This window comes from Chiloscyllium plagiosum, unplaced genomic scaffold (genome assembly GCF_037043375.1).
Source record: "Chiloscyllium plagiosum isolate Xiang-an unplaced genomic scaffold, Cpla_swu_hap1 HiC_scaffold_5, whole genome shotgun sequence".
Taxonomy (NCBI): Eukaryota; Metazoa; Chordata; class Chondrichthyes; order Orectolobiformes; family Hemiscylliidae; genus Chiloscyllium; species Chiloscyllium plagiosum.
Genome location: NW_028270143.1, coordinates 87332621 through 87359183, shown reverse-complemented (window position 1 = coordinate 87359183; position 26563 = coordinate 87332621). Strand labels below are relative to the sequence as shown.

The 26563-nt window shown below is 39.9% G+C and overlaps 1 protein-coding gene across 13 annotated transcripts in view; it reads right to left on the bottom strand.

Moving 5' to 3' along the window:
- Window positions 1-26563, bottom strand: part of LOC122550039 (sickle tail protein) — a 720789-nt gene that overhangs the window by 60527 nt on the left and 633699 nt on the right. For all 13 annotated transcript variants that reach the window (XM_043690462.2, XM_087987428.1, XM_087987424.1 and 10 more), the window contains one exon: window positions 18269-18444. In XM_043690462.2, the coding sequence (XP_043546397.2) occupies window positions 18269-18444 (176 nt within the window). The remainder of the gene's footprint in view (window positions 1-18268; window positions 18445-26563) is intronic.

Sequence of the window (26563 nt, the reverse complement as noted above, 5' to 3'; positions counted from 1 at the left end):
ATGAAATAACAAGTTGCAAAAGGTTTCTTGTTAAAATCAGAGAGCCAAATTGATCAGGAATGTCCCTCCCAACCCCGAAATGCTCTTCTTGCTAGTGAATGGACATGATCCCCAGCATTTACCAGAGAGCTGGCAAGCAGAGTGATCCAGAATTAACGTGCTGCAAATGGTGCCAACAGTTTATCCAAATAAGTAAAATTCAAAAGGATCAATTTTAGGTTGGCCTTGGGCCTCCCAGTTGGTTGTTGTGCTTTTTGTACAGCAACAATTCTGTGTGTTGGGGCAAAGAGGGTAGAATTTGAAATTTGCCCCAATCACCTTACCATGTACACAAAAATGTCATGATAGAAAATACTCCAGTAAATACATTGTGTAGAAATGGTAGGAATAACATCAAAGCATTGCCACACATTTGATTTGATGGAAAAAGTAGGCTTAATTCACGGATTTAGACTTGTAAAGAAAATAACATTGGTTGAAATGCACTTCAGATTAGCAAAAGATTCCAAGCTCAAAATACAGGATAAGTGAACTGACTAAAGATCAAGATTGTATTTTTAATATAAAATCACAACATAAGAGATAAGGAAGCCCATTCATTTCATCCTTACTGACCCATACAGTAAGATCATAACATACCCTCTTTGCAGCATCCAATGGTTGCATTATTGCTGAGGGATACCCTTCAGAATGGCATGCATTTATCTCCATGATGCAATGATTATGCTACGCCCGTATCATAAGAAAGTGGGACTGGATACTGTAGTACTGGTGAATCCAAAGACATTTACTACAACAGACAACAGGCACACAAGTGTCTGTATCAAGAATAACTGCCACTGAGGCAGTGGTTAGCACTGCTGCCTCACAGTGCCAGAGACCCAGGTTCAATTCCCGCCTCAGGCGACTGTGTGGAGTTTGCACGTTCTCCCCATGTCTGCGTGGGTTTCCTCCGGGTGCTCCGGTTTCCTCCCACAGTCCAAAGATGTGCAGGTCAGGTGAATTGGCCATGCTAAATTGCCCGTAGTGTTAGGTAAGGGGTAAATGTAGGGGTAGGAGTGGGTTGCGCTTCGGCGGGTCGGTGTGGGCTTGTTGGGCCGAAGGGCCTGTTTCCACACTGTAATAAAATCTAATCTAATAAGTGATTACGTTTACAGCAGAGAAGCCACTTTCAAGTGAGTGTCATGCTTCAAATGATCAGAGGCAAGATGGGGTATGAGATCCTCATACAGGTCATATGCTATGACACAATAATGATACCTCTTAAAAGGTAGACTGACATTCTGACTGTAAGACATAACAAAAGAGACCAAACTTTTGTGGAAATTAAGGACTGGATTTTCACAGCCCACTAGAGCTTAGCAGACAACCTCTAGACTTGGCTCAGTGGTAGGGGTAAGGACTCCAAGCAAGCCCCACTGAACTTGTCTGGGATCAGGATCATTCATAAGTCACCATACGCAGCAATCCTTATGTTGGTTGCCAGGCTGTAAAATCATTTTTATGTAGAAAACAAAAAGGTTGGAGAAATGGCATCTTCATCTTGACATGCCACTTCTCTAGCTTTTTTTTTAAAATGAACTTTATAGTCTGCTGCTTCTTTCACACTGGAAGATCTGAGATTGCTTGATTCATGTGTGACTAATTTATTGAGTTTTTTTAAGCGAGTTTTAACCAGAGTGGATTATAGGGGAACCAGTAGATGTGTTGTCCTTGGACTTTCAGAAGGCATTTGCCAATGTATCTCACAAAAGGTCTGGTGAAAAGAGAAGAGCCCATAATGTTAAAAGTAGTAAATTGGCACAGATAGAGAATTGGCTAACAGGCAGGAATCAGAAAATGTGGATAAGAGCTTCTTTTTCAGGCTGGTGACCTGCAACCAGTGGTGTTCCACAGATATCCATACCTGGATTCAACTACTTACAATAAATATTCATGACATGGAGGCAGAGAGTGGACACCTACAGCAAAATTTACAGACAATACTGAAACAAGTGGAAGGGCAAGTGATGAGGGGAATACCAACAGTTTACAGAAATACATTGATGGGTTAAGTAAATGGACAAAAGATTGGCAAATAGTATGTATGGTGGGAAAATGCAAATTTGTTTATTGTGTGAGGCAGAACAAAAGAACAGAATATTATCAAAATGGAAAAAACTGCAAAAGGCTGCAGCAAAGACAGGAAGCTAGCACACAGGGGCAACAGGTAATCAGGAAGGCTAATGGAATATTGTTTGGAGTGTAAGGGTCGAGAACTTCAACTGTATAGAGTGCTGGTGAGACCACATTCAGACAACTGTGAGCAGTTTTCACTCCCTTATTTAAGGGAAGATAAAATTTCATTGTAGTGAACCTTCTCTGAACTGCCTCCAATGATCTCCGATATGGAGGGATTATTCTACAAGCAAAACTAAAACAAAGACTAACGAGATTTTACAAGAATGAGAGGTGATTTCATTGAGGCAGACAGGATTCTTAAGGGGCTTGACGCAAATGCTGAAAGGATGTTTCATCTCATTCAGAATCTAGGACCAAGAGCACAGTCTCAGAACAAAGGGTCACCAATTTAAGACAAAATTATTCATTCACAGGATGTAGGCTGGCATTTATTGCTGATCCCTAATTGCCCAGAGGGCAGTTAAAAATCAACCACATTACTGTGGATCCAGAATCACATGTAGGCCAGACCAGGTAAGGATGGCAGTTTCCTTCCCAGATGTTTTCTTCCTGACAATCTATATTGGTTTCATCAGTAGACTCTCAATTTAAAATTGAATCTAAATTTTATCATCTGCTAAGGTGTGATTCAAACCCAGGTCCCCGGATCATTAGGAAAAGATGGGGCAGAAGAGACGACCTGGGTGGGTTGCTGTGTTTTGCACCTCTTGTGGTGGCAGTGGAAGGTGCCAGGAGTGGAGGGTGGGTTGATGGGGGGGCGTGAGCTAACAAGGGAGTTGCGGAGGGAATAGTCTTTCTGGAACTCAGATGGGAAAGGAAATATATACCTGGTGGTGGGGTCTGTTTACAGGTGGCAGAAATGGTGGAGGATGATGTGATGTATCCGGAGGTTGGTGGGGTGGAAGGTGAGGACCAGGGGGGTTTTGACCTTGTTACATTGGAGGAATGGGGTTCAAGGGTGGAGGTGTGGAAAGTGAAGGAGAAATACTGCAGGACATTGACGACCATGTCGGAGGGAAAGTTGTGGTCTGTGGTGTTCTATGGTGGAGTTCATCCTGCTAGGGGCAGAGGAGTTGGGAATAAGGGATAGCATTTTTACAGGAGGCAGGGTGGGAGGAGGTGCAGTTTAGGTAGCTGTAGGAGTTGGTGGGTTTGAAGTAGATGTCCATATTGAGTCGGTCGCCGGAAATGGGATGGAGAGATCCAGGAAGGGGAGGGGAGTGTCTGAAATAGTCCAGGTGAACTGGAGTCAGGGTGGAAGGTGTTTGTAAAATTGATGAACTGTTTAACTTCCTCGTGGGAGCACGAGGCAGTGCCAATACTGTCATCAATGTAGCAGAGGAAAAGGTGGGTGTGGTGGTGTAGCTGTGGAAGATGGACTGTTCCACATACCTGACGAAGAGGGAGGCATAGCTGGGGCCCATGACTATCTCTTTGGTCTGGAAGAAGTGGGAGGATTCGAAGGAGAAATTGTTGAGGGTGAGGACCATGTCAGCCAATCGAATGAGTGTGTCATTGGAAGGATACTGGTTGGGTCGGCGGGAGAGGAAAAAACGGTGGGCTTAGAGCCCTTCATCATGGCGGACAAAGGTGTACAGGGACTGGATGTCCATAGTGAAGATGAGGCATTGTGGGCCAGGGAAATGAAAGTCATGGAGGAACGGGAGGGCATGGGTGGTGTCCAACATGTGCGTGGGGAGATCCTGCACAGTGTCAAGCTACGCAGAGGTAAGTTCACACACTAAACAACCCCACTGCCCTATGGCCGAACACTTCAACTCCCCCACCCACTCCACCAAGGACATTGCTGGGCCTCTTCCATCACCATACTCTAGCCAGAATACTTAATCTTCTGCCTTGGGTAAAGTGATCCCCACAGCACCTTCGTAGCTGCTTTCCTTCATCCAACCGTCCCTGCCCAGATTTAAATTGGTCCTGTGTCCAAAATAGTCAGGTATTGCATTTCTCTGCACTAGTTGAGACCTCCTGCCACAAATCAGGGGAAAAAATGCAGAAAACAAGATCTATAACTAGGAGAATCATTATAAAGGCAAGTAACGGTACATTAGCAGGTTAAAGGATAATTCCAGCTAATTATTTTCAAGTATCATGATCACTGTTCATTTCTCATTGGAATCTCACTAGATTACTGCCTTAGAAGCCTGCCAACAAGGAGACCTTCTTACAAATAGCTGTACTGCCAGTTACAGAACTGGAATGCTACAGCTAAATTCTATTTTTAATGCATATAAATATTTGCAGAAAAATGCATGTAAACAATGCAACAAACACTTAACTTTAGTCAAATCATTACCCAGATTATTCTCAACAAGTGATCGACTCAAACTACGAACTCTAATTTTGACAATGTTGTCTATTGAACTGGGGATGGTCACCGTTACAATGCATTACTTGGTTCCTAATATTTGCTGTGGGAAGTGATGAACACAAGTTTCCCGCCAGAGAGTGGAGAGCAAAGGCAGGGCTGTCCCAATCGCCAGTTAGTGGCACTATTCTTTTCTAAATTAATTGATCACTATTAGTACTTACTGGGTGAGGATATTAAGATCATGGTGGCCTGGCCAGAGAACAGCACCAAGTTAAGCTGGAATAAAGTATGTCCAACTGAATAAGTTTGGACTGTGGGAGGGAATAGACTACATATAGGTCGGCACAAGATGCGACTAGCCTACTGGGTAAAATGGGTAAAATCATAATTCTTCGAATAAAATGCCTGAGGATGTTAAAGCTTTTAAATTTAGACTTCCAAAAGTACTCATTTTATCTTCCAATCCAGCTGCTTAAAAGCAAACAACAGGAGAGATATTTTTGAGAAAAGGCTAGAATCACTTCAATTTAGTTGTATTTTTTGCTCAATTGTTGAATCATCTTTGGATATGCCTTTTGCATTTCTGGTTCCTCCTTTTCCCTCAAGAACACTTTTCAACTAATACTCCCACTAATGTCCTCCATTTGAGTGCTCATCTGCTGCATGCCTCACCGATGTCCAATTCAAAATGTTTTCAACCCCCAAATCCCACGTCTCTTGGATCTGTTACCTAATTGCCAGCATATGTTTATGTGCAGATTCCAGCTGTTCTCTTAACTGAGAAAGCTTTTTACATCAAAAGCATTCAGCCATCCCGTCATTGACACTGGAATGCGCAAGTGGTTGCAAAAGTCAGAATAGTGTTAACATCTTCTATCAAGTAAAAACAGGGTAAAAGGCTGAGCCTAGTCACATGATGCTGAGCAGCCATGGCTCCCACTGGTCTTCTAAGTTCAACTTTCCTGGCTCCACTGAGTTCCCTTCTAAATACTCCCAAATTGCAAGCCACTATTTATACATTTAATTTATGAGACATGGTAAAAGTATAAAAGCATTTTACATTCTTTTGTTTCTTGAGCTAAATAAAACTGAGACACTAATTGCAGTTAGGTTAAGATGTTGAGGAAAAAAAAGGTTTTATTACAATTTTTATAAAAATCACTGAATGGAGTAAATTTCATGCACTTGCAAACCAATTAGCTGAAGTCACTTATTTCTCTGCAGCTCCCAATTCTCCTCTTCCGTAAGAAACTAGACTTCACTATCTCCCTACATGGCAGCTGGACTGGCTACCTGATGGCAGTAGCTCACCATGTGTTTCTCTGGACTTTCAGAGAACTTCACCTTCTCCATCACTTTCCTGCATGTTGCACGGATGCCCCATCCTCTTCCAGCCCTCATACCTGCAAGTCAGCATTGTCAAACCATCAACCTCACCACATTTTCATGGCTGCTTTCAGACTGACCTTTGCACTACACTAGCCCAACAGGGCTTCACTTTGGAGCACCAGGACACTTACAATTTACATCCTTCTGCCAGGTTGCTTTGCTCACATGTGCATCTCATTGTAACCATACTGACTGCATCAGATTAGTGTTTTTTGGAAACTACCAGCTTCTATGTCTTTGTATTAATTTTTAGTACAAACGGAAAGGCAGGCAACTTAGTACAATTTGGAATTCTGAACAGTCAAAAGGAAAAGGATATGCAGCGGTAGGGTTGTTGCAATATCAATTTCACATTTACAGTACTTGCCAGCAACTCACTTGGCAAAAGCACAGCATGTGTTTCAAACAGCTGGCCACGTCTGAAAGTCAATGATCAGTCCTTGGTGCAGTCAAGGTGCAACTAGTCCGTCAGATAAGGGGTACCATCACAGTCAATCAAGCCCTCATTAAACTCCAGTCTAGAGTTCAGCTACAGTCAGTCCTGCAGGTCAGGTGCAATCGATCCTGGTGCTGTGGAGACATCAGTTGGGGTGTAAGGCAATGAAAACACTTTTTTCCTGCAAGGAGATGCAATGGATGGAAGAGCAGTTAGTGGTGCTGATGAGCACAAGAGATAGTGAAAAGTCTCCACTGATTGAGTAGGAAGTGCAGAGGCCAGGAACAATTTATTAATTGGGAAAGTGAGGTGTGCAAGGGCCATTAAGCAGAGGTGATGCATACAATAGTGAGAGTATTGTCCGTGAGTCTTGGTGAGATGAGTGGGCAGTGGTAAAGTTAGAGTGAGTGGGCGCCTGACGAGAAGCTGGCAGCACTTACTGTTGCAGAGGACTGAAGTTCTTTGACTTCCTCTCTGCAGGAAGCTGCCCTGACCTAGGCTGCCATCTTGATCCAGACTAGCTAAGTCTGGTAGCATGGTCTTTTTCAACAACCAGTAGGAGAAGCAGCATCAGCACCTCTAGGTCTGTGTTGCTGAGTTGAGGAACCAACTTCTCTGTGCCATTTCCTTGGGGATAACAGTACAGGACCATAGCATGTGGGGCAATTCCTGGCTTGCAGTGTTTCAAGTGCTGCGGAGCTGGGATGTTGGATGTGATCCCAGCAACATGAACATCACAAAGTCCGATCCTCTGCAAGCACTTCCATCTCTCGTGCCACACAATTCTGAGATATAGGCATCGCAGAGCACTGGTGCAATGAGTCAAAGAATGAAGAATTGAATGAGAATAGATGGCATTGGTCATGGAAGCCAGCTCACCATGAATTGCAATAAAAAAAAAGTTTGCCAGAATGAGAAAATGACACCGCCAGTTTGGAAATTATAAATTCAGAACAGAAGTTAGTGAACTCATATGGATTTTCAAACCCTCACTTCAATCAAACACTGTAAATCCATTTTCCAACACGATGCTGAAATAGATTAGGAAGGACTTTGGTTGAGGATATAATTTTCAGTGAATTAGCAAACCACATGTGAAACAGCTACTGAGTTCTCCAACTGGTATCAGTGCCACAGATGCAGAATTTATGCTCCTGAATTTTAGAGTGATACCTGCTGGAGTGCATTTGGCATTTATGTGTGCTTATTAATACTGGTTTGGGGTGGGGTATGAATGGGGAAGTGGTGTCGATAGTGTTTGGAGTGGGTTGGGGGTGCTGGGTGGGGGGGGGGGGGGGGGGGAGGAGATTAAGTATAGGATTGCATAGAGTGGAGCCTACCGTAGTGCAATAGCGTGCCAGAACAGTCTACGGTTCTTGTGAAAGAATGGTTGCTTGGGTGAACTTCGCCAATGACATAAATAGACCAGAGCAGGAAGTTTTTAGTAAATGAGAGAATGGCGGGAGGAAAATTAAGGGAAATCCCATTAACACATGTGGAAAGGAAAAAAAAGATGTGAAGAAATTGAGTTGTACCTTCATTAAGAAACTTGTACAAGAACTAAAGCAGAGGTTGTAAGAGTGAAGGATCAGATCAATGGAGTGCATACCACATAATTATGGTTTCTCAGGTGCTCAGCATTAAAAAGAAAACAAGCCAGCCAGGACTGCATGACTCAACAAATACAGAAAGGGAGAGACTGACTGATGATGTAAACTTCAATCTTAGTAGCTCACTTCAAAGCAAGATGGAACAAAACCAATTGGCAACACAGAGAACAAAGTCTGGGAAGTCTGCCGAACCTCCTGTGTATTAGCCACAGAAGGAAATACTGCACCACCCATCAAATGCTTGAGTGTGCAGCATTTTGAAATTTTCAACACATCCTGGCACATCCCACAACCTGAAGTCATTTTCATTGTTTCCGAAATAGACAAACAAACAATGGGCTTTACACAGCAGCTTTCTGTAAAATTGAGCTCTCATACATGGGCAACCTTTCTAATCTCCAAAGCCTGGTGGTGAAGGATAGAATGGAAGCTAATCTTTATAAACACTTTAAGCATTTACATCAAGGAGAGGTAGACCCTTACAAAAATTCCTACCCTAACTCACCAGTTTCAGTGTGTTGCTACTGGCTAAATATGTGAAACCACAGTTAATGTCAACCGTCTGTATACAACTAAAAATTGACTCACCTGATTTCTAATATGCTCATTCTATTCCTAGAAAGATGGTTATGTTTAGCTTTTGCATTGATTTATTGTTGTCTTTGCATCAAATTTTCTAAAATTACAAGAGTTGCTGTCAACTCCTACCCAAAACCCACTGTTGTCAGTCAGTGAGATTTTTGGTATAGTGAAGAGCTTTTGTTGACAGTGCTATCTGTCTGTCTCCCCTTTCATCCGGTTCAGATTGGGAAAAGATTGGAATTCACATAGTCTTGGGTCAGTTTTTTTGAAATAAATTAGTGATTACACTAGGGCTTAGGGAGTACAACATTGGAATTTGCAGCAAAATAATTTGCATTTGGATAGAAGAGAAGGAGGATTGTTAGACATTCCAGGAGAACATAGAAAGTGGAATGGGAAATGTGTTTCTGGAAATTTTTAAAAAGTACCAATTGATACAAAGGCAAGTCATTAAGTTAGACAAAATAGATACAAAGATAGAAAGACAAAGCAAAAATGATGCAATTATTAAGGACAAAGTAATGGTAATTGAAAGGTGTAGACTACAGGAAAAACCGATTGAGGGATACTTACAAGAAGAAGCAAAAGACAGACATCATTTAGAAAAGAGATCCATACAAAAGATCATAAAATTTGAGATGCAAAAACAAACAAGTGTAAATTTTTAAAATTGAACCCTGATCTCCCATGAAAAGGTAGAATAATAAGTGATTCCAAGAAAGTTGGATGTGCACTTGCAGGAAGAGTATGTGCAAGGCTATAGATATCAGGTAGGAGTGTAGTTTTAAAGAGACTACTCAATGGAGAGATATATGGACTTGCGTTAAATGATCTCCTTCCAAGTGCACAACCAAAATTTCAAAACAAAAGAAAAGATCTTCCGTTCATTCTTTGCAAGCATTGCACTGGGAGACATGTGTCTTCTTAAATGCCCAGCAACTTGCTGTGTTTCTTTTGCAAATTGTACAGTAACTGAAACTGCAGCCATCCATTTAAATGAAGACGAGATTTCATTTCACTAAAGCATTTGTTTCAAGCCAGCAGTCAATCTATCACCTTTTTCTCATGTCCATATTTCATTGGGAGTCTTTTATGCCACAATGTATGCACTCAGTGCATCCAGTGTGTGGCATCTCACCTAAAATAGATCTATCTCCTCTCACCACTGTCTCCACAAGTGCCAGTATTTTATTCACTAAAGTACTTTTAACAGTCTCTTTATTTTCCTAGCTTTTTAAGTTAAGGATAGCATTTTGCGTTCTCACTCCCATCCAAAATATTGTGTAACCAGCTGCACTATAATATGCAACAGGAAGCATATGATGTATCATTAAAAATGATTAGATGCATGTTTTTTGAGACTTCCAGGGGCAGGAAGGTAATGACACATTTCTGTAGATACCACCTTTTTAATGCTTGTTTACCCCGAAAATATTCTCTACTTTAGAGGATTTCATCTTATTTAATGCCAACACATCAAACTTGCAATTGGTCTGGTCAACAAATTCACACCTAGTTGAATTGGTGAAAGTGTGCAATTGTTCTCTTTTCCTTAAATGCAACAACATATTTCCATGATGATCTTGAATAACTAAATGGGTTAATACTGTTACAAACAATGTTATAACAATTTTCCACATCTGATTAACTATATAAAGCTACAAATTTAAAAACACAAAAGCCTAACTTCAAAACTTAAATTCTGTTTTAATCTAAGATGACATTTTTCAAATTCCACAGAACCAGCCAATAAGTAATCTTCAGCATGCACCAGGCAGATGCCTGAAACTTTACTTCATGATACCAGTTAAAACAAAAGTAGGATCTTGTGTTAGTTAGACATGACCTTTTGTTTAAGGGCAATGCATTTCACTGAAAAATAACCCATTATTGAGACCACAGACCCATTTGTTATGTTTCAATTAATTTCCTTCTGCATCTGTTGCCTTTGTCAAGTTTTACAACAACTTCACTCCAAAATGCCATACAGAAATGCACCTATGTTCATTTACTTGCATCCCCAAGAACACATGGTCAAGGGGCTGAAAAGATTTTTAAATTTACATTTTCAACAGTGGGAGAAGCTACTAAAATCTGCATCATTCAGTCACTGTTCAAACCACCTAATAACTAGCCTTTTAAGTCCAATCTGTAAATACTTTGTCAGCACAAATTCATTGATGAAACAGAGCTTTATCCAGTAACTAAAAATAAACATCAGACTAACTCCCTTTGTTTCGCCTCTCAGTTTAACCTCAAGTTTGTTGAAGGCATTCTAAGCTTCATGGTTATGAAGACTTCGAATGCTAGTTCGGTTCTAAAACTTTACTGTGACCTTGTTGCTATCAATGAAATGAATTGATAATTGACATGATTCCTTTCAAAGACCATCATGAAATGACTTTCAGCTGTGCTGTTCATGACCACAATGTTCATATTTTCACCATGGGCTAATTTCTCACAGTTATTAGTCAGAAATTGCACCAGCACCCCAGGCTAAGATTTTGTTTGTAATAATCATTTTATTTTTGCTTTGCATTACTGAAGATGCTTTTCCAGCAATACACTCAACTGATCTCCAGCATCTGCAGACCTCACTGCCTCCGTACTGAAGATGGACCTGATGACCATATTTAGTCTATCAGATGCAGGATGAAAATATCCCCATTTTTGTACAACAACTTTCCACCCATTGTAAATACCTCATTGAGGTAATATGTCATTGGACCACTTACAAAGTACACTGCACTGGGTTTTGATACTACTTGTTTTATACAGATTTCACATTTCTAAAAAAAAAATCTCATTAACCTCATACAATCTTAATGCATCACACCTGCATTTTCTACCGGGTTATTTAACTTTTGAAAGTGAGATATTAAGTAAGCTTTCATCATCAGTCAAGGAAAATTGTTTTTTTCTAATTCTCTTGGAATTATGGAAAAAACTGAGGATAATAGAAATAGAAATTGACAGAAAAGGAAGCTTGTTGGAATAGATATCATTAAAAAGATATATTCCTAGTAAAATAATTATTCACTTCAGTCTTCAGGGAACAAAGATTGCAGTAACACAAGAAAGGAAGATTCAATAATAACGAGCTTTTAAAAATGCCTAGCTACTTAATGATGACAAAAATATTATGAACAGAGATACACTGAATGAGAAAGCAAGCAACTTTAGCTGACTGTTCCAAAAATAAATGCCTCATCATGCTCCATATCAAGTCATAGAGTCAGAGATGTACAGTATGGAAACAGACCCTTTGGTCCAATTTGTCCACACCAACCAGATATCCTAAATTAATCTAATCCCATTTTCCAGCATTTGGCCCATGTCTCTCTAAACACTTCCTTTTTATACACCCAACCAGATGCCTCTTAAATGCTATAATTGTACCAGCCTCCACCACTTCCTCTGGCAGCTCATTCCATACATGCACCACCCTTTGTATGAAAATGTTACCCCTTAGGTCCCTTTTAAATCTTTGCCCCTCTCACCTTAAAGCTATGCCCTCTAGTTTTGGACTCCCCTATCTATGCCCCTCATGATTTTATAAACTTTTAAAGTCACCCCTCATCCTCCGACGCTCCAGGGAAAACAGCTCCAGCCTATTCAACCTCTCCCTATACTTTTGTTATAGCTCAAACCCTCCAGCCCTGGCAACATTCTTGTAAATCTTTTCATTGTGCCTTTATCAATATTCAACTTAACTCAGAAGAGACTATGTTGTTACTTATAAAATGGCTAACACCAAATACTGTATATTACATGAAATTACAATGCTTTTTAGAAAAGTGTGCTGCTATCAGGAATACCAGAGCAAATAGTACTTTTATATTACTTAACTTTACAGTGATCTTTACAACATAAATGAATCAACATCAGCATTGCAATTAATTTGTCCCACATACTGTTAATGTACAAGCATTATCCAGTGCTGCACAGTTAAAGTAGTTCACAAATAATATTCACCACAAGACTAAACTCATTATGACTAGAACAATTTGACCAGATTCATCATTATCTTCAGCCACTTCCTCAGAATTATGGGCATTCCTGGGATTTATTTCACTTTTATTTTTGTTCCAGCTTCTCTTTCTGCTGCAACAGCCGATGAGCTGAAGTTGCTTTCCTTCTCATTCTGTCTATCTCTGTCCATGATTTTTTGCATCATTAAGTAGCTGGCAATTTTAAAAGCTGGTAACTAGTGAGTCTTCCTTTCTTGTGTCACTGCAAAGTATCTCTTTGTTCCATGAAGACTGAAGTGAATAATTATTTCTCCAGGAGTATTTTTTTAATGATATCTATTCCAACAAGCTCTCCTTTCCTGAGAAATGCCAGTACCAAGTCATGGATCTCAAATTGAATTTAAAAAATAAACAAAATTCAATTTGATGCTCATTATATGTTCTTCCGTGGAATGGCCATGTTTTCAAAATCTATCAAATACTGATCATGCCTCATTCTCATTTAACAAATCATTCTTGTAGATTTTGTCCGTAAACCCTCAAAGGCGGCCCTGATCTTAATTATTCACTTGACAGGCATCCGCCTCAAAAGTACTTTATTTCCAATTTCTGATCAAAGTGACAATGTCAAAGTTGTAATGAATAAATAAAAAACATGGATGCTGAAGAAATTCTTTTTCTCTCCATAGATGTTGCCAAATCTGATATAACATCGAGTCCAATAACCTTTCATCATTTGTAGAGAGGTAATCCATGTTTCATACATACTTCATTTCTCCACTGGACTTATCATACAGACTTGGAGAATATTGGACAGTAATCACGTCCAGACATTTTACACTGACTTTAGCATTTTCATTTGCCATTAGGCAGGGCTCTCTTCTGCCATATTCTAAACCAGAAAATCAGGTGGTGCAGGATTGAATGAGAACTAAGTGAATTTTTTTTTAATAAACAGAGTAACACTATATAAACATCCACTACCAAACCCAATAACTAATTTGTTTATTCCTATATTTAGGAGCATTAGTTAATCCCGCATTAATGTCTGCAACCTGTAAACAACTAAATACTATTAATAAATAATTAGCAGATACAATTAAATGGATAAGGAGCAGAACAGAGCAAAAATTGTGGATAAAAACAAAGTTATTTTAGAAATCTATTCATCTCTAACATTTAAGTTTTTGTTAAGTGCCATCAACAACAAACAGTAATACAAATTCTGTTTCCAAGGATGCTGATACCTGCTGAGTATTTCCAGCATTACATTTTTATTCAAAACAAACCTATGGAATGTATGCTGAAGATACAAATGAAATCAGATTCCTGTTTGATGACCAGACTTTTGATTTCTTTTTGCCATTTCAGATGTGGCATGGGATCACTGAGCCCCAGCTTTTAAATAACTATGGTTTTGCAAAGGTGAGGCCCAAGTATACTTTCATATCTGGTCAATTCCAATACAGTAGCTTGGTCAACACATTGATAATATTGATTATATTGATCAGTGTCTTCCCAACGTGGTTTCTTTGCGAGACTGGCGGAATAATGTTAGTAACAAAAAGTAGAATGTGACCAGAATGGGAGATAGACAATTCAGTTATATTCAAAACTCAAAAGCAACAAAATACGTGCTTTGAGCACGACTGAACAGGCATTTTAAGCCTCCAAATAAACAGAGCATATTATATGTGACCCAGTAGGCACATGGATTACCAACAGGAAATCCCACGATCGCTAGAAAAAATAGATCAACATGCAAAAGATAATCTGAACAAGCAATAGAGATTCAATGTTATACAAGTTCTAAATAATAAATAATTAAAAACTGCTACTGAAGGCACTTTTTTCTTTGCATTCCATCACCCACAATGACGCCTGCTGCTGATGCTGACCAGCTGATTCTGTCTCATTATCCCCACCCCCCAGGAAAAGGCAGACATTTTGATTGATAACTGAATTCAAAACTTGGAGAGATCTTCACACGTCACAGTAGTATGTCATTTAATAAAAAAATCAAGATTTAGCAACCATGGAAATGCTTAAATGCAACAAATGAATCAAGGTTAATTGATGTTTGGAGCTTCACAAGTCTGTCTTTGTTCAAGTCTAACATTTACACAGAATGTTTTTTTTTGCATGCACTTCAATTAGAAGCACTTGCATAAATAGCTTTAGTTGATGTGAGTAGTATAAGATTATTTGTCCGATGAAATAGAAGAAATGTAGATGGGTAAAGACCAATGCCACTGCTGCAAATCATCTTCTCAAAGTTATCATGCTTAAAAAAAGAGTTACTAAAACTCCATATTTCCTTTTTTGAAACTGACTTTCAATGGTTTTTAACAGCACCGAGTTATACCTAGAATTTAATGAAAAATAAAGCGAAGAGATGAACTCGATTATATTACTTTGGCACTGTTTGCATTGTTAGCAGCTTTGTGGGCAAAAGATTTAAAACTTAAATCACATAAAAACAAGTCTAATTCATACAATACAATTCAGCACAGGAACAGGCCCTTTGGCCCACCAAGCCTGTACTGATTCCTAATCCTTATTTAAACCCACTATTTTTGCCAATACGTGGTATCTATCCAGTTGTTCGTCTCCCGTTCAGGTGTCTATCAAGACATGTTGCTAACGTACCTGCTGCCACCACCTTCATTTGCAGTACATTCCAAGCACCCACAAGCTTCTGTGTGAAAACATTTACCCCTCTTAATTTGAACCTGTGTTGTTTGGTAAATAACCTTCAGACCTTAGGAAAAAGCCTCTGACTATCCAATGTACCTATGCCTCTCATAATTCTGTAGACCACTATCAGGTCGCCCCTCAGCCTCCATCTTTCCATGGAAAACAACCCAAATTTAACCAGCCTCTACTCATAACTAAAGCTCTCCAGCCATAACCAAAGTTACCAGGCAACACCCTGGTAAACTGTGCCGTCTCTAAAGCATCTATGTACTTCTGGTAGTGTGGTGACCAGAACTGCACACAGTATTTCAAACGTGGCCTAATTAAAGTTTCATTTGGCTGTAACGTAACTCAGCAAAAGAGAGGACTGCAGATGCTGGAAACCAGAGTTTGGATCAGAGTGATGCTGGAAAAGCACAGCAGGTCAGGTAGCATCAGAGGAGCAGGAAAATTGACGTTTCAGGCAAAAACCCTTCATCTAGATCAGAGTGGTGCTGGAAAAGCACAGCAGGTCATGCAGCATCCGAGAAGCAGGAAAATCTATGTTTCGGGCAAAAGCCCTTCATCTGAACCCTGAATCCATGCGACTCTACCATTTGTTCAAACCTACCATGAGGTACCTTATTAAAATGTCTTACTAAACTCCATGCAGACAATAGCCACAGTCCTTCCTTCAAATCATTCTTGTCACCACCTCAAAACATTCAATCAAGTTGATGATACATGACCTTCCCCACACAAACCCATGCTGCCTATCACTAACAAGTCATTCTCTGGCCACTGTCCAGTCCTATGGAATCTTGCCTGAGGCCAAAGTGGGTGCAAAGATATCTGTTAAGGCCCTAGCGGTTTCCTCCCTTGCCTCCCACAGTATCCTGGAATAATCCCTTCTGGCCCTAGGGACCTGTCTACCTTAATACTTTCATGACACCCAACATTTCCTCTTTTGGTTATGACCACCAGCCCAAGTATTCACACCTTTTCCTGACCTCCGTATTCCTCATGTCTCTCTCTTTGATAAATACAGAGATGTAACACATTCATTAAGGATCTCACCTATTTCCTCTGGCTCCATATACAACCTCTCTCCTTTATCCCAGAGTGGGCCTACTCTTTCCCGAGCTACCCTCTTGCTCCTAAATAAGTGTATAAAATGCCTTGGGAATCTCCTTAACCCTGCCTGCCAAGGAAATTCACCCTCTTAATTCCCCATTTGAGCTCCTTCCGACCTTCTCTATATTCAAGGACTTGGTCTGTCTTTAGTTGTCTAGACCTTAGGTAGGTTTTTTTTGACTAAGCTGATAAATTTTCCGTGTCATCCAAGGTTCCTGAATTCTCTCACACCAGTCCTTCATTTTCACAGGAACATTCTTACCGTGCACTCTAATCAACTGGTCTTTAAAAGACCCACATGGCAGATGTGGATTTACCCTCAAACAGCTGCTCCCAATCCACATTCTCCAATTCTTGTGCAATTTAGTTATAGTTGGCCTTCCTCCAATTTAACATCTTCATCCAAGGTCCACTTTTGTCCTCATCTCCCCCACTGACTTGGATCACGCCCAGAGTTACATCTTTCCAGAAAGATCTCGCCAAATAGATCAGTCATTCAATCTTTTGATCCATTCAATTAGCACCAAACACCCTGGTTAGATTTGTAAATAATACACCAGATAATATGGCTATAAAACTATCACTGTAATATTCCATTGTTAAAGGCAGCCCTGCAGTTTTTATAACTACAAATAGCGCTTGAGAAGAACAGTGAAGCCATTGTGTTATAACAGGAAAATTTGCATCCTATTTCAAGATACAAGGAAGCATACATGCAAATGGTTTAACTTTCAGTATTTTCACCAAATCCAACTGTGCTCAGTATATGTGAAATTATGTTATTTTCAGCAACAAAATTCTGGCTTTGACTAAGATTAAGATCACTAAATTCCTGCAAAAACAATGCATGTGGCTTGTTTAATTTTGAACAACTTCAAAAGAAGGCAATACAAAAAGGTCACAACTACTTGAAGCCAATGATCTGAAGAAAAGTAATAATTTTCTTTGATGTCAAATATGTTACTCAAACTTTATGTTAACTAGGGAGTTTCAGTTTCAATCTCCCAGCTCCCCCACCAACTGCCACATTTTCTTTTCTTTCTTGATTCAGACTAGGATAGGCCTCCTCCGTTTTCTGATTGCTACCTCAACAATGAAACATCAACCACAAAACTAAAAAACTAAATCCAGAATCTTGGAGATTGGCTTAAAGTCAAACTCTAAGTATCACGAGACTCGCAATTCTGCTGTTGGAGATGCTGTCTTTTTGGATGAAACACTAAACCAAGACTGTATCTGCTTTCCTGGGTTGATATAAAAGATCCCATTGAACTACTTCATACAACTACTTCCACAATTAGTGGAGGACTAATCCCTGATGCCTTGGTGAATATTTATTCCTTAACAAGCATCACAAAGATATATTAGCTGTCAGCATTAGGCTTTTATTTGTGGGAGATCACTGTGCAAATTAGCTGTTGTTTCTTACATAAGTGAATACACTTCAAAAGTTCATTGTTGGCTGTAAACTGCTGCAAGTATTCAGTGGTCATGAAAACTGCCAAATAAACACAAGCCTCTTTTTTTCTATTCCCATCTGAAATTGAAGCAGAGCCCAGATGTTCTTCAACTTAATCCAGGACAATAAGACCAGTCAAGGCATCCATATTCCTATCCCATTATCAAATCAGCTAATGAGGCACAGACCAGATATTGAACAGGACCGGAACATCATCTTTTCCCCTTTTGCCTAGTTTGAGCTCCACAAGATTAGGTAGTTATTCACTGTCACTTGTCACTTCAATCTCAATTCCATTACAGCAATAACATATTCCTTCTAAGGAAATTTAGGCATTCATGAATTTAAATCAAAAGTATAATTTCAAATTTGAAACAAGAGACACCAACTCCCACATCTCCAAAACAACACAGGATAGGGTGCAAATAATTTAAAAACAAAGTTTAAAACAAAACGAGGGAACATCCTAAAACACAATGCAATTATAAATGGCTGACGTACCATAGTTGCTGTACTATTTTCTCCTCATCAACCAAGTACTTCTGTCTCTCTTCTTCCACCATTATACGCTGTCGCTGTAGTGGATCCTCTGTTCTCTTCATTGCTTCAATAACTCTGCTGTTGATTTCAGACTCCGCTTTCTTGAACATTGCTCTGAGCATCTCCTGGTTCTCGAGCTGTCAGCAGAAAAGAATTCAGTTCAATTTTCTCTGCCTGCCTAATATCCCTGAAAATTAAATTGCTTTACTGCCCCTAGAAGCCAATCCTAATGAGCACCCTCTACAGTTGGATCTTCATTTGATTCACACTCTTAATTGAATTTGTATGTGACAATTCTATGAACTCAGAAGCCACATGGTCATTTCACTGGTAAGAACTGATGGAACAATTACTAGTCAGATTAGTTTCCAAATGTCATGTCAGTAATTAAAGCTGACACCTATAATTCTGTTTCATTCAAGTATTGGAGTCCCCTGTCAAATTGATTAATTAGTCTTAGTTATTATAGGTGCACTGATGAGACAGGAAGCCAATATTGGATTTGTAAAGACAACATTCATGGCGAAAACTGCTTTCCCAAACCCCAAGATCAGAAATTTAGTTTTCTCAAATTTTGCACGATTCCAGAAATCATTTGCTTCACATGCAAGCACATCAACTGGCCATCTGTTAGTTAACAAGATTTTTATAAAATGAATGGGGAATATTTTTTATTCAGTTTTCTAAACAAACAGCAAAGATCACCAGACCTGAAACTTTAACACTGATTTCTCTTCACAGCTGCTGAGTTTTTCCAGCAATTTCTGTTTTTGTTTATGATAAAACAGGTCTTTTTAAATCAACCAAACAAGGATTGCTATAATGCGTATTATTTGAGACACAGTGATTCAGCAAGTGAGAATATTTTAAAATGACAACTCAGTATTCAGGGCCTAGTGCACTGCAAAAGATGCATAAAACTTAACTTTCAAATCAGCAATGATTGTCATGGTTCACATGAATGGTTCATAAGTCTTACTTAATAGCATAGCATTTAGGGAACTCATCGCAACATTTGACACTGACTAAAAATAAAAGAACAGCTTTTCCTATTGCTAGATATAACTTTAAATGCAGCACCATCGCATTTAATTCTTTTCTGGCTTAGTTTATCTTAAAATAATTAACTGTTCACTATTAGTCTGAATGGCTACATGAGCCACTGTGCAGCCTCTCTGTTAATCTGATGATTAAGTAAAGGTGAAGGAACTGCAATATAAGAATTTTTAGAACAAGCAGAGGGGTTTATATGATTTCAATGGCAGCTTACTTCCAGGAAGCCAGTGCAAAATCCCTTGAGCCAGAAAGAATTAACCTAGGCTGACACAAGCAGGCACACCAGTGAGACTTAGAGATATTTATTTGGAAAATGAAATACTTGCGCAGGTACCTTTAGGTGTCACACCTGCCCTTGGCATATTTTTAAAAGCTTATCTATGGAATTAAAGGTTTTCAAAATATAATTATTCTTGAAAATATAATGAGGCGTTGAATCTCAGAGAAACCAGAAATGACATGAAAATACCATGATTAGTTCAACTAATTACCTTCCTTTCAGTTCCCAACTACTGCAAAAAGAGACCATTTGACCTTTCCAATCTACATTGACCCTCCAAGGAGCATCCCACCCAGGCCCAGTCCCCACCTATCCCCAGAATCCCACATTTATCAAGGCTGATCCTCCTAATCTGTCTAGAGGCAGTCGAAGAATACCACATTCTTGTGCTTTATGGATTTCTTAATTTAAATTTAAATGAGAGACATATTTTAAGGGGTATTGTTTGGAAATTTGCTGATGACAAAAAAATGACTGGGTAATTGTGAATGAAGAGTATCGCTGTTGACTCCAAGAAGATATTAATGGTTGATGGACTGGGCAGAAAAAGGGGCAAATAGAATTCAGTCTGGAGAAGTTTATTTGAGATGGACAAAAACAAAACAAAGGAACACACAATCAAGGAGAGGATTTGAGGGAGGTAGAGGAAGTGAGAGACCGTCAACATGTCCACCCTGAAGGTGGCAGGACAGGTAGGTAAGGTGGTAAAATGAGGTGTGTGGGACGCTTTACTTCATTGGGTGAACTATTGAACACAAGAGCAGGGATGTAATGTTGGAACGATATAAGACACTGGTTAAGCCGCAGCTGGAATTGTGTTCATACTTTTGGTCACCTTACAGGAAGGATGTCATGGTCCTCTTGAGAGCAAAAGCGATTTACAAGCATGTTGGCAGTGTTTAAAAATTGCAGCTATAACGAGAGAGTGGATAGACCAGGGTGATTTTCCTTAGAACTGAGGTGGCCTCGGGGTGACTTAATTGAGGTGGATAAAATACTGGAGGAGCTCAGATAGAGTGGATGGGAAAGGTCACTTATGGTGGAACAAAGATTTAAAACAGAAGGGAGTTGAAGATAAGCCTTCAGGAGGTTGGGGGAGCCTAGAATTTGCTGCAAGTTGATGGCTAAGTAGGAAACTCTAAGCTCATTTAAAAGGAACCGGGATCTGCATCTAAAACAATGTAAACTGCAAGGCAATGGTGCAGATCCTGATAAATTGGATTAGAACAGGTGGAAGTTTATTCAACCAGTACAGACACAACACATTTAATAGCCTCTTTCTGCACTGCAACCGTTTTATGGTTGGATTTCATTAAAAAAAAACTTTCCCCAAGTCACAATCAGCAGAAATAAACTGCAACTTTTCTAATGCTTTCTGCCAACTCCATTTTGAAGATTAGTAGAGATTAATTGTGTTCTTTTCCCAAATCATGGTTAACATTGTAATTCCATGTCATGCTGAATTATCCCATTTACAAGCCGAGGTTTCCATTGAAAATCTACAATTGAAATGAATTTTTAACTAACCATTGATCGACTTCAAGATTTGCTGTATGCTGACTGAAGTGTACTCTAATTATTTGTTCCTGCAGATTGCACAATGAATCTGGCACTGAAGGATCAGGAAAAATAACATGCTGTTTGCCACAAATTTCACCACTGCAGCAATTTCCAGATCAATCCATTCAAATTCCTAATCATATTAAAAAGCTACCATTCACAGAGTAACTTTTTTAAAAAATCAAATTGTTAAACGTTTCAGCTAGCTGGCTCAATCAATCAGTTAAAAAGATCAAAATTAGAGCCAAATTGCCTTCATAACATTTTTCGATTGGTCTATGAACTGACCATTTTGTTACTGGTTATCATTCTACATGTAACATTTGGAATCAGTATTTTGACTGACAGGCTCTTGTGATTTTGCTCTTTTTCTGCAGCTTTTCTTTTCCTGTAACATACAAGTTACATTTTCAGCTGTGCAAATGCATTTGTTTCGGCCTCTCATGTCTGAGTGCCTTTGGCATTTCCATAATTGCTGAGCCAAATCTTAATCAAGTAATCCTCCTACTAGTATGGCATTTATTGTATTAAAATGTTGTTGTTCTGAGTGCTCCACAGTGGCAGTGGCAGAGGCAGAGGCAGACCCTTTGGCCCAACTCATCCATGCCAACCAGATATCCTAAGTTAATCCACTCCCATTTGCCAGCATTTGGCCCATATCCCTCTCAACGCTTCCTATTTATATACCCATCCAGATGTCTTTTAAATGCTGTAATTATACTAGCCTCCATCATCTCACCTGGCAGCTCATTCAATATGCACACCACTCTCTGCGCCCCTTAGTTCCTTTTAAATCTTTCCCCTTTCACATTAGACCTATGCCCTCTAGTTCTGGACTCATCCACCCCAGATGAAAAACCTTGTCTGTTTACCCTATGCCCCTCATGATTTTATAAACCTCTCCAAAGTCACCCCTCATGCTCCAATGCTCCAGGGAAAACAGCCTCAGCCTCTCCCTATGGCTCAAACCCAGGCAACATCCTAGTAAATCCTTTCTGAACCCTTTCAGGTTTCGCAACACCTTTCTGATAGGAGGAAGACCAGAATTGCACACAATATTCCAAAAGTGGCCTAACCAATGTCCTGTACAGCTGCAACATGACCTTCCAATTCCCATATTCAATGCTCTGACCAAAAAAAGGCAAGCATACCAAACACTTTCTTCACTATCCTATCTCCCTGCAACTCCACGTTTAAGGAACTATGAACGTGCACTCCAAGGTCACTTTGTTCAACAACACTGCCCAGGACCTGACCATTAATTGTATAAGGAGAAAGCAAGGACTGCAGATGCTGGAGATCAGAGTCGAGAGAGTGGTGCTGGAACAGCACAGCATGTCAGCGAGCACCCAAGGAGGAGAATCTACGCTTTGGGCATAAGCTCTTCATCAGGAATGAGGCTTGTGGGCCGGGGAGGCTGAAAGATAAATGGAAGGGGGGTGGGAAGGCAGCTGAGAATGCAATAGGGTAGATGAAGGTGAGGAAGAAGGTGATAGGGGTGTGGAGCAGATAAATGGAAAAGATGATGGACAGGTCAGGAGAGCAGTGTCGAGTTGCAGGCTTGGGACTGGGACAATGTTGGGGGTGGGAGGGAATGAGGAAGCTGTTGAAATACACATTGATCCAGTGTGGCTGCAGGGTCCCAAGGCAGAACATGAGGCTTTCTTTGCCCAGGCATCAGATGGTAATGGTTTGGTGGTGGCAGTGGTCTAGGACCTGCATGTCCTTGATAGAGTGGGAGGGGGAGTTGAAGTGTTCAGCAACGGGGTGATGGGGTTACTTGCTGCAGGTGCCTCAGAGATGCTCTCTGAAACAATCTGCAAGAAGGCATCCTATCTCCCCGATGTAGAGATGACCACATTGGGAGCAACAGAAACAGTAGATGACATTGGTAGAGGTACAGGTAAATTTCTGTTGGATGTGGAAGGATCCTTTTGGGGCCTTGGACAGAGATGAGGGGAGTGGTGTGGACGAAATATATCTCTGGTGGTGGGATCAGTTTGTAGGTGGTGGAAGTGGTAGAGGATGATGCAACATTTGCCTTTCCCATCTATCTGCTCCACCCCCCCTCTCCGGTCTATTACCTTCTCAGCTACCTACCCCCCACCCCCCAAATCCCATCCCCCGGCCCACAAGCCCGGCTCATATGCCGAAATATCGATTCTCCTGCGCCTCAGATGTTGCCTGACCTGCTGTGCTTTTGCAGCACCACGCTCTCACCATTAAGTGTATAAGTCACTTGAAAGCATACAAGAAAAGCAGAATGGGTGAGCAAGTTGTGGAAAAAAGAATACATGTGGGCTAGCTTGTGTTCCAAATGCTGTCAATTTATACTCTGAACCAAATCATAAATGATTGATTGACTGGAGTAAACTAGATCAACACTCCAAAGTTCTGAGCTGATTGTTCAAATAACTTAGACTTACAATCACCATTTGCCACATAAATAGAGCATCGAGTTCCAAATGGGCTGCAATTGATACAATGCCCTCCACACAAAAACTAAATACATGAGTAACACTCCTCGTGTGTACTAACTACAAGATAAATTCTCCATTGATATGACAACTTGTATACATATAACAGCATCCACATGGAATGCCACCCATCTTTGAGAAATTTCACAGTTGGGTCGTCAAGGATAGAATGTGCCTTAAACCCTAAAAATTGTGCAATTTCCAAGAGTTGCTTTGCTCAAAACAAACCACATCTCCCAATTTGTCATGGAATGCTGTCACAATCCAACATACTGTCAGACTATTAGGTATATCTTCAAGCATATCTAAAATGATGTACACATCAATTCTATTGTTAAAACAACCGCTGACACAGGCTGCAGATGATGAAATACCATTCTCACATGAGCAAAGACTTCATTGCAAATTTCACATCTTGTACTACTCTACATTGAAACATGGTGCATTTCTAGTCAAGTAGAATCGAAAGCACCAATACAAGGTCGTTAAATGTGTTCAGAAAAGTATTTGCAAAATCATTCTTGGCCCTAGTTAGCAGAGTTACTCAGTGTCTTAATAAAGATCTGGAATACACAGGAACATGACTGACTCTACATTTTTTTTTGCAAGGCTGTCATGCTATCTGAATGCAGATCTCTCCAGTGGCTACCAGCTACAATTAACTGAATTAAGATTGGAAAAGACGAGATCTAATAGTTCAATTCCATTTCTCATCAATACAATGATTAAATTCACATAATTGTTAAACTTTGAACCCAGAAAGCATAACTTTATGCTTGTGTAAGTTTATATTTAACTTGGAATGATTGATTGCAAAACTTACTTCAATTCAGCCTATGGTCCCACCGGAAATTGATCTTTAAATAAAACTTTTATGACAATATTGACGATGATTGTATTTATATAGCACCTTTAACATTGTAAACTGCTCCACAGAGCTTTATAGAAGCAATTATCAAACATAATCTGACACCCAGCTACATAAGATAACAATAACACGACAGTTGGCAATAGTCTAGTCAGAAGTAGGTCTTTAGAACTACTTTCATTTAAGGAAATGACAGGATCACTAGTAAGGGCAGCATGTATTGTCCATTTCTAATTGCTCACAAAGTGGTGGGAAGTTGGCTTCACAAATTGTTGCAGTCCAAGTGGTGTAAGTGCACCTAAAGGGCTACTAGACATAGAATTCCAGGATTTTGACCCAGAGATATTGAAGGACAGTAATACAGTTTCAAGGCAGGATTTTGTCTGTTCAAGTGGAATTTGTATGAGGTTGTGTTTTCACACACTGCCTGCCCTTGTCCTTCTAGGTGGTTTTTGGATGTGCTGTTGAAAGAGTCTTGGTGAGTTGCTACAATGCACCTTGTAGATGGTACACTGTGCATCAGTGTTGGAGGGAGTACATGTTGAAGATGGTGGATGAAGTGCCACGAAAGCAGATTACTTTGTCCTGGATGGTATTGAGCATTGTTGAAGCTTCACTAATCAAAACCTGTGGAAAGTATTCAAATGCACTGTTTGTTTCAGCACCCAAGTAGTTTGGAAAGGTACTGATACTCCATATCAGCAAACATCATCAGTTTGGAGAGATAGTCATTTATGAAGCAGCCTTAAGATAGTTCAGCCTGGGACACTATCCTGTGGAGATGTCCTAGGGTGAGATGGCCCCAGTGGTTGAAGACCAATCATTTGCCTGTGCGCTAGGAATGACCTGCTAGATGGTATGATGGTAAAACATGTTCCCAGAGTAGAATTTTGCTCAGTTCCTTGATACCATGCCTGGTCAAACACTGCCTTCATGGCAAAGGCAAAGGCAAAGCCAATCACCTTTACCTCATCTCAGAATTCAATTCAACAACTGGCAAATGCCAGATGAATAGATCTATCTCGGAGTACACGCTATTCTATAGCATTACTGATAGCATTTATTGCAATTCCTTATGGAGTTTGAACGGAGTGGTTTTCTGGGCCTTTTCAGAGGGCAGTTAAGAAGCAATCACATTTTTGTGTATTCTGAGTCATATGTAGATCAGACCAGGTAAACACAGATTTCCTTCCCTAAAAGGGCATTAATAACCAGATGAATTTATATGATAATGGTTAAATGATCATGATTTGGCCAACTTTTATTCCAGATTTTTATCGAGTTCAACGTTTACCTCTCTGGCATGGTAGAATTTGAAACTACATCTTTAGAACATTAGTCTGGGTTTGGGGTTACTAATACAGTGACAATACCACTACACCATCACCTTCCTCCAATGATTTTCCTGAACAGTGTCGATGCTAGTTTTAATAATGGAATAGCTTGGTTTAATGGGGCAGCCAGAGATAGAGGCATTTAGGCAATGGTTTTCAGAACAAAGGCAGATGAAGACACAACCACCAATGGCGGAGCGAATAAATACAGAAATGTGTAAGAGCACACAATTGGAGGAATGTGAAGATGCTGCATGTTTGTAGAATTGAATCAGGTTGTAGACAGAAAGACAACGCCATAGATAGAACAGAATACCAAGATGATTGTTTTTTAAAGCCATGCGTTGTCTGGTTAGGACCCAATGTAGATCAGTGAGTACAGACACTTCTCAAAATAACACATTAGAAATTGTAATTCATTGGTTGTCATAATTGTTTGGGGTATGCCAAGGATATGAAAGATGTTGATCAAGTATTATTCTCTATACACAGCACACTCATTTTTCAAAACAGCTATTTCGCTCCACATTTGTATGGTTTTGTTTAAAATTCTCTCATGGACCTGTGCATTTCTTGCCTATCCCTTAAGATTTCCCTTAAGATGATGGTGATCAGCCTTAACTTCATTTTTCCTTGAAATTCCCTTGCAGTGAATAGTTCTGTATTGATCAAAGGACAAAC